Raw genomic sequence first — 17,418 nt, forward strand, 5'->3', positions numbered from 1 at the left:
GGAGGTTTGGCTCAAAAGATAGAGTACCAGCTTAAGCACAAACACTAGATAAGAGCTCTAGGCCATGAGTTCAAGCTCCATACACACACACAAAAATTTAGATATTTTGTATGTTATACTTAGTGAAAGTCACTTATACAACTATCAAATTATTTATACAGATAGCTGAGATTATGCTAGACATCAGTGGCTCACGCCCATAATCTAATTACATAGGAAGTTGAGATCTGAATATAAAAGTAGCCCAGGCAGACAATCTTCTCTCCAATTAGCCACTGAAAGTGATAAGTGGAACTGTGGCAAAAGTGGCAGAACAGCAGACATGAGCCAAAAAGCTAAGCAAGAACTCTATGCCTTGAGTTCAAGTAGCAGTGACACACAAAAAAGTAAAAATTACATAGAAATACACAAAGAATTCTCTTACTAATGTGGAAATAAATACATATTTTTATTACAAAGAGCATTATCTGTACATATAAACAAATAAAGCTTTTTATCACCACCTAGTGAAAATTAACACAATTTTCTATCCATTTAAAAGTTAGTTGTGACAGGCACTGGAAGCTCACACCAGTAATCTAGCTACTCAGAATGATATCTGAGGATCACGGTTCAAAGCCAGCCTATGTAGGAAAGGCCATGAGATACTTATATCCAATTAACAAGTTAAAAAGCAGAAACTAGGGCTAGGAGTTTGGCCTAGTGGTAGAGTGCTTGCCTAGCATGTACGAAGACCTGGGTTCAATTCCTTGGTACCACATACATAGAAAAAAAGCCAGAATGGCTGGGAGTTTGGCCTACTGGTAGAGTGCTTGCCTAGCATGCACGAAGACCCAGGTTTGATTCCTCGGTACTACATACATAGAAAAAAGCCTCAAGTGGTGCTGAGCTCAAGTGGTAGAGCTCTAGCCTTGAGAAAGTCCAAGGGCAGTGCTCAGGCCCTGAGCTCAAGCCCAGGACTGGGGGAAAAAAAAAAAAAAAAAAAAAAAAGAAAAGAAAAGAAAAAAGCCAGAAGTGGTGCTGAGGCTCAAGTGGTAGAGCTCTAGCCTTGAGGAAAGCCCAAGGACAGTGCTCAGGCCCTGAGTTCAAGCCCCAGGACTGGCAAAAAAACAAAAAGCAGAAATTAGAAGTGTGGCTCAGATGGAGAGCGATAACCTTGAATTCAAGCCCCAGTAGTGGTGTGCATGTATGGGCACACACACAATTTTAATGAAAAGTTCAATATAAAAGTAAATATAGGCCGGGAGTTTGGCCTAGTGGTTAAAGTGCTTGCCTAGCATGCATGAAGACCTGGGTTCAATTCCTCGGTACCACATACATAGGAAAAAGCCGGAAGTGGTGCTGAGGCTCAAGTGGTAGAGCTCTAGCCTTGAGAAAGTCCAAGGACAGTGCTCAGGCCCTGAGCTCAAACCCAGGACTGGCAAAAAAAAAAAAAAAAAAAAAAAAAGTAAATATATAACAAACGAAAAATGCTATTTTCCTATTCTGCTTTGTCTACAAAGGGTATTAAGAGCACAAAAACAGATCACAAAACATTGTTTTTTGGTGGGTCATGGGGCTTGAATTCTGCCTGGGTGCTGTCCCTGAGCTCTTCAACTCAAGGTTACTGCCATACCCCTGGGCCTAGGCATTGTCCTTGAGCTCTTCAGTTCTAGACTGCCACCATACCCTTGAGCCTACTCCCACTCCCCCATTTTCTAGAGGGTAATTGGAGATAAGAGTCTCAGGTCCTTTTGTGCCCGGGCTGGCATTGAACCTTGATCCTCAGATCTCAGCCTCCTGAGTAGCTAGGATTACAGGCATGAGCCACCTCACCCAGCTCACAAAACAATTTTTATTATAGCCTTGGTTCTTGTCACAGATATAAATCCTGTGATAGAAAAGAATTATCAATATACTATCATCAATAGTATCACTATATTATGTTTTCCAAATAAAATGCAACTAACTCGGAAAAGCTAGGTGAATCCTGTACAAGATATTTCATTTAAAAACACTAGAAATGTACAAAGGTAGCTTGTAAATAATCTAAATTCAGATATATATACATATATATATAAATATGTTAAGTATTTTATACTATAATTTTATTTTTCAATGAAAGTAGTACAGCACTAGTCGAGCAAAAGAGCTTCGGGACTGTGCCCAGGCCCTGACTTCAAGCCCAACAACTGAGAAAAAAAAAATCTTTATTAGAAGTGGCACTGTGGCGTGAGTAGTAGAGTGCTAGCCTTGAGCTGAAGAGCTTCGGGACAATGCCCAGGCCCAGAGTTCAAGCCTCATGACTGACAAAACAACAACCACACAACAACAACAAATAAACAACAATAGCAAAAAACCCAGACAGATTACAGTTACACAAGTCAGTTACACAGTCACACTATATGACCATCGTCTTAGTCTAAGAATATTAACAATATTAAGTGAAATGGTAATACCATATTCAGCAAGTATTTCTTTTCTTTTCTGTCTGTGACTCTCTTTTGTGCTGGTGCTAGGGCTTTAACTTAGAACCTTATATTCTAGCTTGGTCTTTTCACTGCAGATAGGACTCCTCTAGGTAGCACTCTACCATTTGAGCCATGTCTCCAGTTCCCACTTAAACAGTACTTAAGTACCATGTGCTATTATTTTCTACTAAGATAGTCTCACCAGTTTTCATTGAAGACTAATAGAAAAAAGAAAAGCACTTGCATATTTATTCTAAAGGCATCTTATACTGAATATATATTTAATACATAATTCAATTATCTTTTAAAGTGTTAAAATACAAAATGTCCTTTATACTATTACCACTATGATGACAACATTCCAAATTTCTGTATCTTCTTGTTTTGTACAGAAGGAAAAACTGAGTGCCAAATCATATTGTTTGCTAGTGAGGCAGTTCATTAATAATGGGAAAGAAAATCATGCATATTTAGTAGGTCACATACTACCATTTTCATTTAAAGTCAGGATGTGATACATGTATGCCACCATATTTACTAAAGCACTATTCACAAGTCCAAGCTACAGAATCAACCTTCAACTGATCAATGGATAACGAACTATAATATAAGCTGGGTGCTGGTGGCTCACACCCATAATCCTATCTATTCAGGAGGCTGTGATCTGGGGATCCTGGTTCGAAGCCAGCTGGGGCAGAAAAGTCTGTGAAACTTTTTTTTTTTTTGCCAGTTCTGGGGCTTGAACTCAGGGTCTGAGCACTGTCCTTGGGCTTTTACCTAAGGCTAGCATTCTGCCACTGGAACCACAGCACCATTCCTGGCTTTTCTATGTATGTGGTATTGAAGACTTGAACCCAGGTCTTCCTGCATCCTAGGCAAGCACTCTACCACTAGGCCAAACTCCCAGCCAGCCCTGAAACTTTTTTTTTTTTTCCCAATCATGGAGTTTGAACTCAGGGTCTGGGTATTGCCCCTGAATGTTTTGCTCAAGGCAAGCACTACCACTTGAGCCACACAGCTATTTCTGGTCTTTTTTTGTTTATGTAGTATTGAGGAATCAAACCTGGGGCTTCATGCATGCTATCTACCAATAAGCCCTATCCCCAGTCCCTCTGGGGGCTCAGAAACAACACCCAAGCCCTTAGTTCAAGCCCTAGGACTAGCAAAAACAAAAACAACTAAATCAAAAAAAGTATATGATGTGTCAGATGCTTATGCCTACAATCCTAACTACTCAAAAGTACTCTGAGTATCAAAGTTTTAAGTCAGCTTGTGCAGAAAAATCCTAGAGACTCTATCAATTAATTAGCAAGTAAATAATCAAGCTAGACTGAAGTATAGCTCAAGTGTTAAGACAGCCAGCTGTGAGAGAAAAAGCTGCGAGAGTGATTAGCCTCTGAGTCCAAGCCCCAAGTACTGGCAATCTCCATCCTCCTCCAAATAAGAACCCCCAAACAGAACAAAACAAACAAAAACCCACAAGTACATGAAGCTCGGTGTACCACCACATGCCTGTAGCCCTAGTTTACTCAGGGGGCTGAGGCAAGGGTCACCTGAGCACAGAGTCTGATGGTTGTTTGGACAACAAATTGAGACATCTTTTTAAAAAAATGTTTTTCCTATGTAAGTGGTACCTAGGAATAGAACCCCAGTCTTACCACTAGGTCAAACTCCCAGCCCCCTCTTTGAGAAATCTTGTCTCCTAATTTGATTTAAATTAAAAATTAATTAAAAATGTATCCCAAGTTAAAAATAAAATCCTAAGCTGTAGCCAGGTACTAGTAGATCACTCCTATAATCCTAGCTCAGGAGGCTAAGATTTGTGGAATGTAATTTGAGGCTGGCTGGGCAGAAAAGTGGGGCTTTTATGTCTGTCTGATTAACCATCAGAAAGCCAGGAAACCAAACAAAACCTGTGATTCAAGTGATAGAATGTTAGCCTTGAGCAAAAAGAAACCCAGGCCTGGCGAGATGGCTCATGCCTATAATCCTAGCTACTCAGGAGGCTGAGATTTGAGGTTCAAGGTCCAAAACCAGCGTGGACACTGAAGACCTGAGACTTTTATTTCCAATTAACCACTAGAAAACGGGAAGTAGGGCTGTGGCCTTGAGCTAAAGAGTTCAGGGGCAGGGACAGCACCCAGGCCCAGAGTTCAAGCCCCACAACTGGAAAAAAAAAAAAGAAGCTTAGGGGACAATGCCCTGGTCCTGAGTTCAAACCCCAGGACCAATATCATAAAATAAACCATCAACAAAAAATTCCTGTTATATAAATTAATTCCTCCAAGTCAGCATTTTTTTTGTCTTGGTTGGTTGTGGGGCTTGAACTCTGGGCCTGGACATTGTTCCTGAGCTCTTCAGCCCAAAGCTACTGCTCTACCCCTTAAGCCACAGTGCCACTTCCAATTTGCTGTGGCTCAAGGGGTAGGGCTGTAGCCTTGAGCCACGGAACTCAGGGACAGCGACCAGGCCTAGAGTTCAAGCTCCACAGCCCACAAAAAAAAAAAAAAAAGTTGTTTCAGGCCAGGAGCATAGCCTAGTGGTAGAGTGCTTGCCTAGTATGCACAAAACCCTGGGTTCGATTTCCAGGTACCACATACACAGAAAAAGCCGAAGTGGTGCTGTGGCTCAAGTGGTAGAACACTATCCTTAAGAAAGCTCAAGGACAGTGCCCAGGCCCTGAGTTCAAAGCCCCAAGACTGGCAACACAAAACAAAACAAAAACAAAACAAAAAATTTGTTTCTAAAATGCAAATTTACGAAACTTTAAGGGCCCTGGAATTTGGCCTTGTGGTAGAGTGTTTGTCTACTATGCATGAAGACCCAGGTTCAACTCCTTGGTTACCACATGCATAGAAAAAGCTGAAAGTGGTGCTGTGGCTCAAGTGGCAGAGCTCTAGCTTTGAGAAAGCCCAAGGACAGTGCTCAGGCCCTTAGTTCAAGCCCTATGACTAGCAAAAAAGGAAAAAAATTTAAGTGATTAAACTGATTCCTCCCAACAGCTGAGTTATTTTCTGTTTTATTATCCAGTAATTAGTTTACTAGAAAGGTAGAATTAGAAAATATTATACACAAAAATTTATAAAAAACCTTGAGTAAAACTAATGTTAAGAAATGATCTGGGGCTGCATTTGTAAGGAAATAAAGACTTAGAAAAAATCATATTAAGTGAAGTAAGCTGGACTCAAAGAAACATAGGCTCAATGGTTTCTCTCATTTGTCATAATTAGCATAAACCTTGGACTCTCCTAGCAGAGGTTTACAATAGGGCAAAAACTAGATACATAAGGCCATATAGTACAACACTAAATGAAAGGACCTCCATGTACTGTTATTTCTTTTCTTTTCTTTTTTTTTTGCCAGTCCTGGGCTTGAGCTCAGGGCCTGAGCACTGTCCTTGGACTTTCTCAAGGCTAGAGCTCTACCACTTGAGCCTCAGCACCACTTCCAGCTTTTTTTCTATATGTGGTACCAAGGAATCGAACCCAGGTCTTCATGCATGCTAGGCAAGCACTTTAACCACTAGGCCAAACTCCTGGCCTGTACTGTTATTTCACATCTCTTTTGTTGTCCCTTGGTTATCTCATATTGTTACAGTATTTTACCTTGTTATCTGATATATTGTATATATGTTTATTGTTTATTTGAAATAGGATAAGGAAGGGGGAAAACAAGATGAAGGGAGGAGGTGGGGGGAAGGGAAATAGGGACAAAAACATGAGAAAGGGTATCAATGTTTGTGAAGTAATGCACCTTCTATCTGGCAAATATGTAACCCTTCTATTAATTATAATAAAAATATATTAAAAAAAGAAATGATCTGGGGCTGGATATGGTGGCTTACTCCTATAATTCCAGTTACCCAGGAGCTGGAAGTTAGCATTGAGGCTGAAAGCTAGCCCCCAAATAGTGAGGTGCCATTTTAACAGCTAAGTCTAGAGGAATGGTGAGTGTCCTGATAGCCACACAGGAGGCTATAGATAGGACGATCTTAGTTTTAGGTGGTTCTTGGCAAAAATGAGACATTACCTGAAAAACAGGACAGCAAAAAGGATTTGGGATATGTCTCAATTGTAGAGCACCTGCCCAACAAAATGTGAGGCCCTGAGTTTTAAAAACCCAGTATTCGGCCCAGGAGTTTGGCCTAGTGGTAGAGTGCTTGCCTAGCATGCACGACCCTCTAGGTTCAATTCCTCGGTACCACATACACTGAAAAAAGCCAGAAGTGGTGCTGTGGCTCACGTGGTAGAGGGCTGGCCTTGAGGAAAGCCCAAGGACAGTGCTCAGGCCCTGAGTTGAAGCCCCAAAACTGGCAAAAAAAAAAAAAACCCAAAACAAAACAACAACAAAAAATAAAAACCCAGTATAATCATGCACAGTGCCTCAAGCTGCAATCCTATTTAATTGGGAGGCAGATAACAGGGGAATCATGATTCCAGGCCAATTTGGGCACAAAAGTTTGAGATTTCATCTCATCTAATGATTGGGTGAGGAGATAATACATACCTGTTATCCCAGCAATAGGAAAATATAACAGCTGTGACATGAGGAAGTACAGATCAGGCTGGCCCTGGCATAAAGTGAGACTCTATCTTGAAAATAACCAACACAAAAGCAGGGAACTGGAAGCGTAACTCAAGTGGTAGAGTGCCTGCTTAACAAGCATAAGGCCCTGAGACAAACCTCGGTATAACCAATAAGAGAACAAAACACAGCACTGCCTACATTAAAAAAGAATAATTTAGATATTAAAACTGTATCTGTAACCAGAGCCATCTTACAGAGGATTCTAAATGCTCCTAAAAGTTCCTTACACTGCAGTAAAGTAAGATTGTACTTTTAAACAGCTAGCTATAAACTAGAGAAAAGGGTGAAATCCCACAATCCCTCATTATAATAAAATGTCTTTTTATAAGTGTTAGAGGATAAAAATAATGCACAGTAATTAATTTGCCTTATATTAGGCTTTTACCCCATACCATTACATTTTGAGGCCATGCAAATTGATGCTACAAGTTTTATAAGATAACTTGACAATATTTTTCTATTTATCTGTGTATCTTCAGATTTTAAGATGGCTTATTATTTCAGGGTTTTCCATCTGAACACAATTGACACTTAGGGGCAAACAATTCTTTGCTGTGGGGAAAATCCTTACATGATTTAGAATCATTACAACAACAGTATTCCTGGTCTTTATCAATTACGTTCTAGTACTGACTGTTCAACTGTGACAACCAAATCTTCTTCAGACATTGCTGACATTGCTAAAAGTGTTGGGGGTGAGGTGAGAGAAATAAGGTAGTGAAAAGATCATCCCTAGTTGATAAACACTTTTTACAAATAACCTCAAAAAGCATTACTATTTCTAGTCTAACTTGAGAGATGTTTATTGTGCTATAAATTTAAATTCCTTTAACAGTGTATTACAGCTTAATTGCATTCACTTAAAATTCCTTTATAATTGTTTCAGTAAGTTTTTACATGATATAATCATATGTACTTATTATTTTTTAAATGTCTATATAGTTATGTTTATATTTCCATTACCATGTCCATAGCTTTGGGTATGCAGTTATTGAGTCCTCGCTCTTCTACTCTTTGGATTTAATAGCCACATATTAGGGATACCATGCTGTACTTATTATTTTGTATCTGTGTAAAATTTATGTTACAAAATATTTCACAAAAATATTTTACAAATATTTTCATAGAGTAAAAATGACCGGATATTTTGTTTTCCAGTTATATAATATACTACTGTATCAACATTTATTTATTTATTTATTGTGGGTCATGGGACTTTAACTCTGGGCCTGGATGCTGTCCCTGAGCTCTTCAGCTCAAGGATACTACCCTACCCCTTGAGCAATAGCACCATTTCCGGTTTTCAGGTGGTTAATTGGAGATAAGGCACTTGAGTGCCTGGGCTGGCTTTGAACCTCAGATCTCAGCATTCCGAGTAGCTAGGATTACAGGCATGAGCTACTGCACCTGGCTGTATCAGTATTTATGATGGCTACTTATCTCCCTACTGTTGGACAAATGAGCTGCTTCCAAATTCCCATTATTAGAAGTAGTCTATTAAACATACCACTGTTAATTTACTTTTATAAATTTGTGTGTGTGTGTGCATTTGGGGTAAGAAATGTGGAGAATAAAAGTTAAATGTTGGCATGGCCTAGTGGTAAGAATGCTTGCCTAGCAAGCACAAAGCCCTGGGCTTGATTCCTTGTATCACATACACAGAAAAAGCCGGAAGTGGTGCTGTGGCTCAAGTGGTAGAGCGCTAGCCTTGAGAAAGCCCAAGGACAGTGCTCAAGCCCTGAGAGCCAAAAAAAAAAAAAAAAAAAAGAAAGAATACTGAATGTTGTCACTGTATCTGACTTTGATACTAGTATATTGTATATATGTTTATTTATTTGAAATAGGGAAGGGAAGGGGAAAAACAAGATGATGGGGAAGGGGTGGAAGGAGGGAAAATGGAAAAAAAAAATCAGAAGGGCTATCAATGTTCAAGAAGTAATGTATCCACTACCTGAAGAATGTAACTGTAACCCCTCTTTATATCAACCCGACAATAAAATACAATTTAAAAAAGAATACTGAGACTTCTTTGAATATGTAAACTATATGGAATATAAATTATGTAGATATGATAAAAAGCTAAGAAATTCAAACCTGCAAGATCTTTTATTTTGAAAGCAATAGTGTCTAACAAATTTCAAAAAAAATAAAATAGACGTAGGTAATATTATTAAGATACCTAGCAGCTTATAGTTCCTGAAAGCTAATAACTTATTACAGAAGAATGGATATTTTCCAAATAATTGTGCAAAACACAAATTTTATCTCGACATTAAATACAGGATAGAAAGGATGTTGAGTTACTCCTACATGAAGTGATGGGAATTATCAAGTAAGACCAAACAAATTTTCTCTCTTCACATTATTAACCATAAATGGAATTAATTATCTTTCAAGAATTAAAAAATAATTTGAAATAGGAAAGGAAAGGGAGGAAAACAGGATGATTGGGAGAGGGTAGGGAGAGGGAAATGGGGACAAAAACATGAGAGGGGGTATCAATATGTGAGAAGTAATACACCTACTACCTGATGAATGTAACTGTAACCCCTCTATATATTATCCCAACAATAAAAAAAAAGGAAAAAAAAAGAATGAAAAGTACTCTAGAGTTTTAAAAGACTATATATTGAGGCTAAGAATCTGACTTAGTGGTAGAGGTTTTTTGTTTGTTTTTTGCCAGTCCTGGAGCTTGAACTCAGGGCCTGAGCACTGTCCTTGGGCTTTTTTCTCAAGGCTAATGCTCTACCACTTGAGCCACAGCACCACTTCCAGCTTTTCTATGAATGTGGTACTGAGGAATTGAACCTGGTCTTTGTGCATGCTAGGCAAGCACTCTACCACTAGGCCAAACTCCTGGCCCCACACGGTAGAGTTTTCTAAATGGAATGTTGACCTAGGTGAGAAAATGGGAGCCATCATTCTTCCCCATCACTTTGGTAGGAAAAACTATCTGGAAAGGCTCTGCAAAAAAAGAAGCCCCACGAAGTGGCTAAGTATTTATATCAGTCTGTACTAAATTTCTATTCCCTATGTAATTTCTAGCTTGAGTAATTACATTTATGGCAATACAATATTTAAACAGAATTTATCTTTCATTGTTTAGATAGGAAAGTAAATAATAACAATTGATAAAGATATTATATCTTCCTATGGAGAACAATATTAATACTTCCTTTATCTGACAGTAGTGAAGTAAACCTACAAGACAAGGAATAAGTCAAAACAGTACCACTATCATCCAGTTCACACATGTTATCATTGATAAGTCCCTTAGATCCTCACTGAGTTCAATTCTAGTAAGTATGGTTACCTGCTTTCTTAATCCACAGAACATCAGCTAGGGCAAATGTATGAACACACATGAGAGATGACAATTGACAGACAGCCTGGCAATGAAGAAAGACAAAGGAAAAAAAAAACGACCAAAAATACGAACAATGCAGAGAGGCAGATAAGTTCTTTATTAAATGTATAAGGATTTTAGTAAAAGTTTAAGTATCAGTTATTTTTAGAAAATGCACTTAGGTGGAACACCTTAACAAATAAATTGGTATTAAATATTAATACAAATACACAATACAACTAATTCTTATTAACGTCTATCATACTCAATATTAGACAATGTAAAAAATAGAGATTAATAATGAAATACAAGCTTCATCTATTTATTTTACCTTGTCAGGTTATTTCATTGGTTAAGATAATCTGCTCATGTCAATCTTTTGGCAATTTACACTAAGGTAAAAAAAGGTCATTGGTTGATAATCTCAGGAAGATTATCTCTGCTAAGAGCAGTTCCAAAATTTCTATTCTTTGAAGAGTGGGAAACATACTTTAAAAGCAATGTAAGAATATCAAGGGCTATGAACAAGTTTAGAGAAACAAAAACATAAGCAATTAAATTCTGCATATAATCTAAAAGTTTTCTGGCAAACATGCCAGTTAAGTAATACACTGTCGAGTATTTATAGTTTTCTTTTCTTTTACTTTTCTTCTATTTGATACTACAAAGGAAGTGAGATACTTATTCCTAAGTCCACTTCACCGAGGGAAGTAGGTGGCTTTATAGAAAAAAATCGCTAGAACTGAAGTTGTTTTTCCCCTACAATACATCCTACAAATACTTATATCAACTATCCTTAAAATCATGTATTATAAATAAAATTTTAATTTACAACATGGGAATGACCAAAGGCATACTTAACTGCAGCATAAAAAAGAGCTGACAAATTTTCTTGACAGAATTCTTTTCAATCATGAAATATAGACACCTAGCTAAAAACAAGTAACTTCTGTGAACAACTATATTTCACACTCACACCTTGATTTGAAAATACTACTCTTTGCTAGTAAAGAATTTTTTCTTTTTTTGTGGGTCATAGGGCTTGAACTTTGGGCCTGGGCGCTGTCCCTGAGCTCTTCAGCTCAAGGCTACCACCCAACCCTTGAGCCAAGCCTCTCTTCCCGTTTTCTTGAGGTTAATTGGAGATGAGTCTCAAGTCCTTTTATGCCCAGGATGGCTTTGAACCTTGATTCTCAGATCTTAGCCTCCTGAGTAGCTAGGATTACAGGCGTGAGCAACTGCATCCGGCTTAGTAAAGAAAGTTTACATACTTTATGAATATAGAATATTAAACAAGCAGAAAACTCCTTAGTTGAAAAAAATATTCTCATTAACTTTTATGGAGAACAACTGTAAGTTTTATCTTTCGTGTGTGTGTGTGTGGTACTAGGTATTAAACTCAGGGTCTCCTGTTTGCTTGATAGGTGGGTACCCTACCACTATAGCCTGGTTATGTTCAAGGGGTGGTGTGGCTTTCTACCTGGGTCAGCCTGGACTTCAATGCTCTGTGCTTGCCCATGTCTCTGATGACAGGCATGTGCCCCTGCATCCAGCCATTGTGCTTTTCCACACAGTTCAAATAACAGGTAGGTACCACCATGCCCAATCATTGGTTGAGATGGGGTCTTACGAACTTCTGCTCTGGCTGGCCTTGAAATGTAGTTCCTGCCCCTACTCCCATGTAGCAAGGATTACAGCTTAGCTTAAGCCACCATGCCCAGCTTAGTAGTAGTAAATTTTAATCAAACATCTAATTCTTTTGCATCAGGAGATTGTCTAGATATGTATCTATAGCATATATAAAAACATATGGGCTTAATAAAGGGTCAAAGTAATTTTTAATCCAAGTATTTCTACAATATACATTTTTCCTCATTTTTTCAGGTATCATACTGATTTTTTTTTTCAGTAGAGGGATTTGAACTCTGGGCATGTGTGCTATCACTGAGCTCTTCAGCTCAAGGCTAGCACTCTACTACTTGAGCCACAGTGCCACTTCCAGCACGTTGAATATTTTGTTGCTATTTATTATCACTATGAAAATTACTTCTTAGATCCACAGCAATACTCTCAGGGGTGTTATGTGTGAGACTTCAGAAATGTCTAAGGTTCCATTTAACTTCAGCATTTAAAAAAAACCTTAGTGGGTTGTATGTTTTATGTTTTTTTAGCCTTTTCCCTTCAGATTGCTATCAATAAGTTTTTCCAAATAAATAACTACTACATATTTGATATCAAACTTGCTGAATCACTACCATATTTAGTACATATTGGCTTAGTAGATTATGATCACAGAGCTCAAAGTAGTTTCATACATTACTAAGATATAAAAGTTTTTTTCTTTTAATGATGATTTTCTTCAGTGTTTGAAGTCTTCCCCGTTTACTTATTGGTATGTAAATTTGTTTCACATCTGTGACATTATCCAACTATCAATGCTACTGGGCATTTTGTGATTAATTCCCTGAGTTCATCAAGATTAGTGCCAATAACAGCTGTTAATTATTTACTATGTAACGAAAGGGAGCATTTTACCAAGCTGGGATAATACATATAGTGCTGTCATGCTACAATCGCTCAATAGCATTAAAAAATAAATAAAAATCAAAGTAAAGATTTAAGAATTTAGAATTTTGAAAATTCTAAAAAACTATCAATATCTAGGGCCCAATTAATTAGTTTACATGTTTTTATGTTACATTTAATTAAAATTTAACATTAATGTGTCTATAAATTTCCATTAAATACATGTAATTAATTCAGAATATTTGTAAGATAAAATTATTAGATAGAAAATAGTGAATATAAGGGAAATATCTAAAATTATACCTGATATAAACCAGGCAAACAAAAGTAATTTTCTTGCCCCTTGGCACCATGTTTGTCTATTAAATATAAAAACTAGACCACATAGGAAAAAAAAACAAAAACCAATGTTTCTATTTTCCATGGCAAATTTTCATATAGTCCTTGAGAATATGGTTTTATAAAGGCTTTAGAAAAAAAGCAGGAATAAATTTTAATGCTGACAATAATAGATAGAACTGTGGGGTTAACACCTACCGATTTTTTTCTACTGTTTTCCAGATCTTTGAGTTCATTCTCGATTTTTGTGATTAATTCCCTGAGTTCATCAAGATTAGTGCAAATAAGCTAAAATAAAACACAAAAACACAGCTTGATAACACATAATATAAAACACCCAAAACGTGGTAACAGAAGTTGTTTTAACACACACTGAGTTCACAATTATTTTTCTCTGCAATAGTAAAGCAAGGAACACTCCACAGATACATGTTAAGAGGTATTCACTTGTTATGATTTATGAACTTCGGTCTTAGTATAAAATAGGATAAAACTTCAACATTGGTGTTCTCATCCCACATCCTCATTGCTTACATTTGCTTTACAATTCAGTTATTCAGCCCAGAATGACAAAGATCTGGAAACTCACCCTAGATTTCACAGGTAATTCAATCACCTTTAAGAAGCACTTCATCAGGCAGTCTCCTAGGAGGTGAATAAAGGCACCCCTGGAAAGTTGTTATTATCTCTGTTTTGGTGTGCTGATTACACAATTTAACAATTCTTACTGCTGTTGGAAGTGCTAGCAAAGAAGGACTGCAACTATATGTAATAGATTTGAAAATATAGATAAAATTAAGTGTATATTCTTCACATGAGCATATCAGCTTTTTAAAAATGTGTTTTTCAGACAGGGTTTTGCTATGTATCTCAAGTTGATCTTGAACTTACAATATGCCTGTTCCAGGCCTCCCACAGCACACTGTGACTAGAAGTATACATCGCATACCTGACTAAGCTTAACAGCTTTGGATAAAAATCATCTTCACCGAGAGGACCTATTTCATTCCATAATGTGTGGCTCCTTTTTAATATTGGTAACACTGGCAAATGTCCAAAATAATTGATTTTGATTGTCTGGTTCAATTGCTAGCTTGATTTAATTGCTAAGATTTTGTAAAGTCTCAACCATATTAACTGCATTTTAGTTCTGAAAAAATTACAGCTTTCCAAGTGAGTTCAATATATTTAATTTTCCTGTAAATAATTTAACCTATTTAAAACATATTATGAAAAAGAAACAGAAAACCTCTGAAATAAAAATTTTATCTGCAAAAAAAGAGGTTTCAGATAAAGTACAAGTCTTGCTGTTATTTTTATGGTATTTTTTCTGCATTTACAAATTATTGTGATTTTTATTAACCCCATATTTGGAAGGGCAATTACTTCCTAAAAGGCATACTTTTCTTTTATCAGAAGAAACAAACAAATAACATAAATAGGACACAGGAAGTTCATTTAATTTTTGCTCCACAAAAATGACAAGATGGTTCAATCTAATAGACCACAAAAAGTTCCCATATTATTATAATCAGTATTAACAATCATGTATTAGACATATCTACAGAACTTCAAACTCAGAACTGACAAAATAAGGAAAATATATACTTCAGATTAAGCAATCTCAGCATTGGAAATGTAGCTCAGGGTAGTGCTTGGGGAAAAAATAAAATTTCAGAGTAGAAAACAATATACAGCAATATAGTAGGAGAATAAAATAATATTAAAAATCACATATCATAATTTGCCAAATTTGGTTATAAACAAAATGTTGATGGCCAAAAGGTGGCTGGCAAACCATATACTTCCTCTAAAACTAGATAATGTGTTCAGTTTCTGTTATATCTGTAAGACCATAGAATAGAGCTGACCCTACAGCAAGATTCAGAAAGTACTCAATGAAGATTAAGAGTTCTTCCAATTACTATGTCAAATTTGTCTTAGAATTTGCAATGTCTATACACATAATACAGATAAAAGATGGCTCCCTTTTCATTGAACTTAACATACTAGGTTAATACCATAACACACACTTTTTAGTTGCACATATGGAAAAGCTAAAAGGAAATTTTATTTTCATCTTGGCTATTTTACTGCAAAGAATAAACATATATATTTTGCATGCTGTTTGTAGAAACCTGCAGAAACAATGAGGGTAAATCTCCCTGTAAATATATTCTAAATGGAAAAAATGTAAGATCCTGTGTGTGTGTGCGTGTGTACGTGTGTGCCCGGCGTGCACGTGCACTCAGACATGTGCCAATATTAGGGCTTGAACTCAGGGCTTGGGAACTGCCCTTTAGCTTTTATTGCTCAAGGCTAATGAAGAAAGAGCTCCACTTCTGGCTTCTCATGGGCTTTCCTGCCCAGGCTGCTTTCAATATGCAATCCTCTGCTCTCAGCTTCTGAATAGCTAGAATTAGAAGTGTGAGATAGCAGTTCTTTACTAAATCAATAAATATTTCCATTCCAGCTAAAGGAATAGATACAGTGGAGGTAAAAGGATAAATGATTTCAACAGCTTAAGAGCTACATAAAACAACACTTCCAAGAGGCTTAGTAAAATGTACTAAATTAGTCCTTCTTAAACTTCATTGCATATAAGAATTGTATGAAAATCTTATTACAACAAAAATTATTTATTTAGTAGGTCTCACACAAAATTTTATATTCTGCATTGCTAATGAGTTCTCAGAAATAGCCTGCAGATTACAATTTTGAGAGTGTAATCTAAAAGATTAATTTCCAATTCAGGAATAGCACACTGAATTAAACACTTATTAAACAGATAAAGAATACTTAAAATAAATGACCTAATCTTAACTACAAATGCTAATGAATTTGAGATACAGTATTTTTTATCACTTTTTACTTTGAAGTTATTTGAAATGACACAATAGTTTATACAATGATTTATATTTTTCTTTGTTTGGGACTAGTTTTTAGTATGTAGCTAAGTCTGGCATCCTTCCACTCACTATGTAGTCCAGGTAGACCTCAGCCTCTCAAGTGCTGGGATTAAAGGCATGCACTACCATGCCTGAATTAAAATACTAATACAAAGTTTCTAGTGATATGTCTAATGTGTATTTTATACCTAATATGTAGAATTAAGTTGAGCTGCTAGGTAATTCTGGAATAGGACATAATTATTTTATGCTTATCTATGTCATAAACAACTCTATTTCCTTTGTTTTACAAGACCTTTAAACAATTTAAAATAGTATTCTAGAAAGATAATCCATTCAGTAAGTAAAGTTCACCGTAATGAGGAGAACAGAGAGGCATTTTGAGACAAAAAAAAAGCATCTTATTTGAACTTCCTTCTTATTAGCCTGAGGTATAGGACCTTCCAGGAGTGAAAAAAAAAGGCACTACAGAAGCTTGGATTACAATCAAGTCATGATGCTAACATTCAAGAAAAGATGTCTTCTTGTCATACAGCAGAGGTTGTACATTCCCCAGGAAATCACTTAAGACTCTCATACTCTTCCTAATGTTAACCTTTCACTTGACATAAACCATGAAAGAGCTACAAAATTATAGACCTTACAGCTAAAAGGGACAAAAAATAAGTAATTTGATTCAAGCTAAAAAAGTATATCTCAAATATAAGCTAATTAAAACTAATAGAGATAAAGTAACCTGTGATGATATGCTAGTAGAAAAGCCAGTGTCTACATTGCTTCTACCACCATATATTCTTTAAGGGTCTTTCTAAACACAACAAAATTAAACTAAATGTGTTAAAGTTTTAGGATGTAACCTATCTAATATTTTTCATGAAATGATAATAATGTTTCAAAAAGAATATAAGGTAGTTTGTAAAAACAGAAACAAGATATCAATTATATTTAAGAACAAAAGGAAAACTATCCTGAAGTTAAGATAACAAGTCCAAACAAAATAAATTACACTAATTTCATTCTAATAACAGAATCTATAACTTATCATAAAATTATAAGCAAAACATTAAGTGTATGGTGTATACCCAAAATTTATACTGTATTTAAACTAAAATCGTATTACTCTGTTAAAAGTCCTCCTAATTTCTTATAATCACCACACAAGCAATAAGGCCTACACTTCAAAGCCTGCAAAGAAAGATAATCATTTCTGACAATGAAAACTAAATAATTTCAACAACTTAACAAAATATTTTTCTTTCAT

At 36.3% G+C, this 17,418-nt stretch overlaps 1 protein-coding gene across 2 annotated transcripts in view; it reads right to left on the minus strand.

The window, feature by feature from the left end:
- Brd10 (bromodomain containing 10) overlaps window positions 1-17,418 on the minus strand; it is an 86,429-nt gene that overhangs the window by 17,519 nt on the left and 51,492 nt on the right. Inside the window, exon 5 of one of the 2 annotated variants that reach the window (XM_090329948.1) lies at window positions 13,447-13,536. The exons of the other annotated variant lie outside the window; for it this stretch is intronic. Within the exon in view, the coding sequence (XP_090186074.1) occupies window positions 13,447-13,536 (90 nt within the window). The remainder of the gene's footprint in view (window positions 1-13,446; window positions 13,537-17,418) is intronic. 2 annotated transcript variants of the gene reach the window in all.

Source organism: Megascapheus bottae, chromosome 3 (assembly GCF_031878675.1).
Source record: "Megascapheus bottae isolate mThoBot1 chromosome 3, mThoBot2.hap1, whole genome shotgun sequence".
NCBI lineage: Eukaryota > Metazoa > Chordata > Mammalia > Rodentia > Geomyidae > Megascapheus > Megascapheus bottae.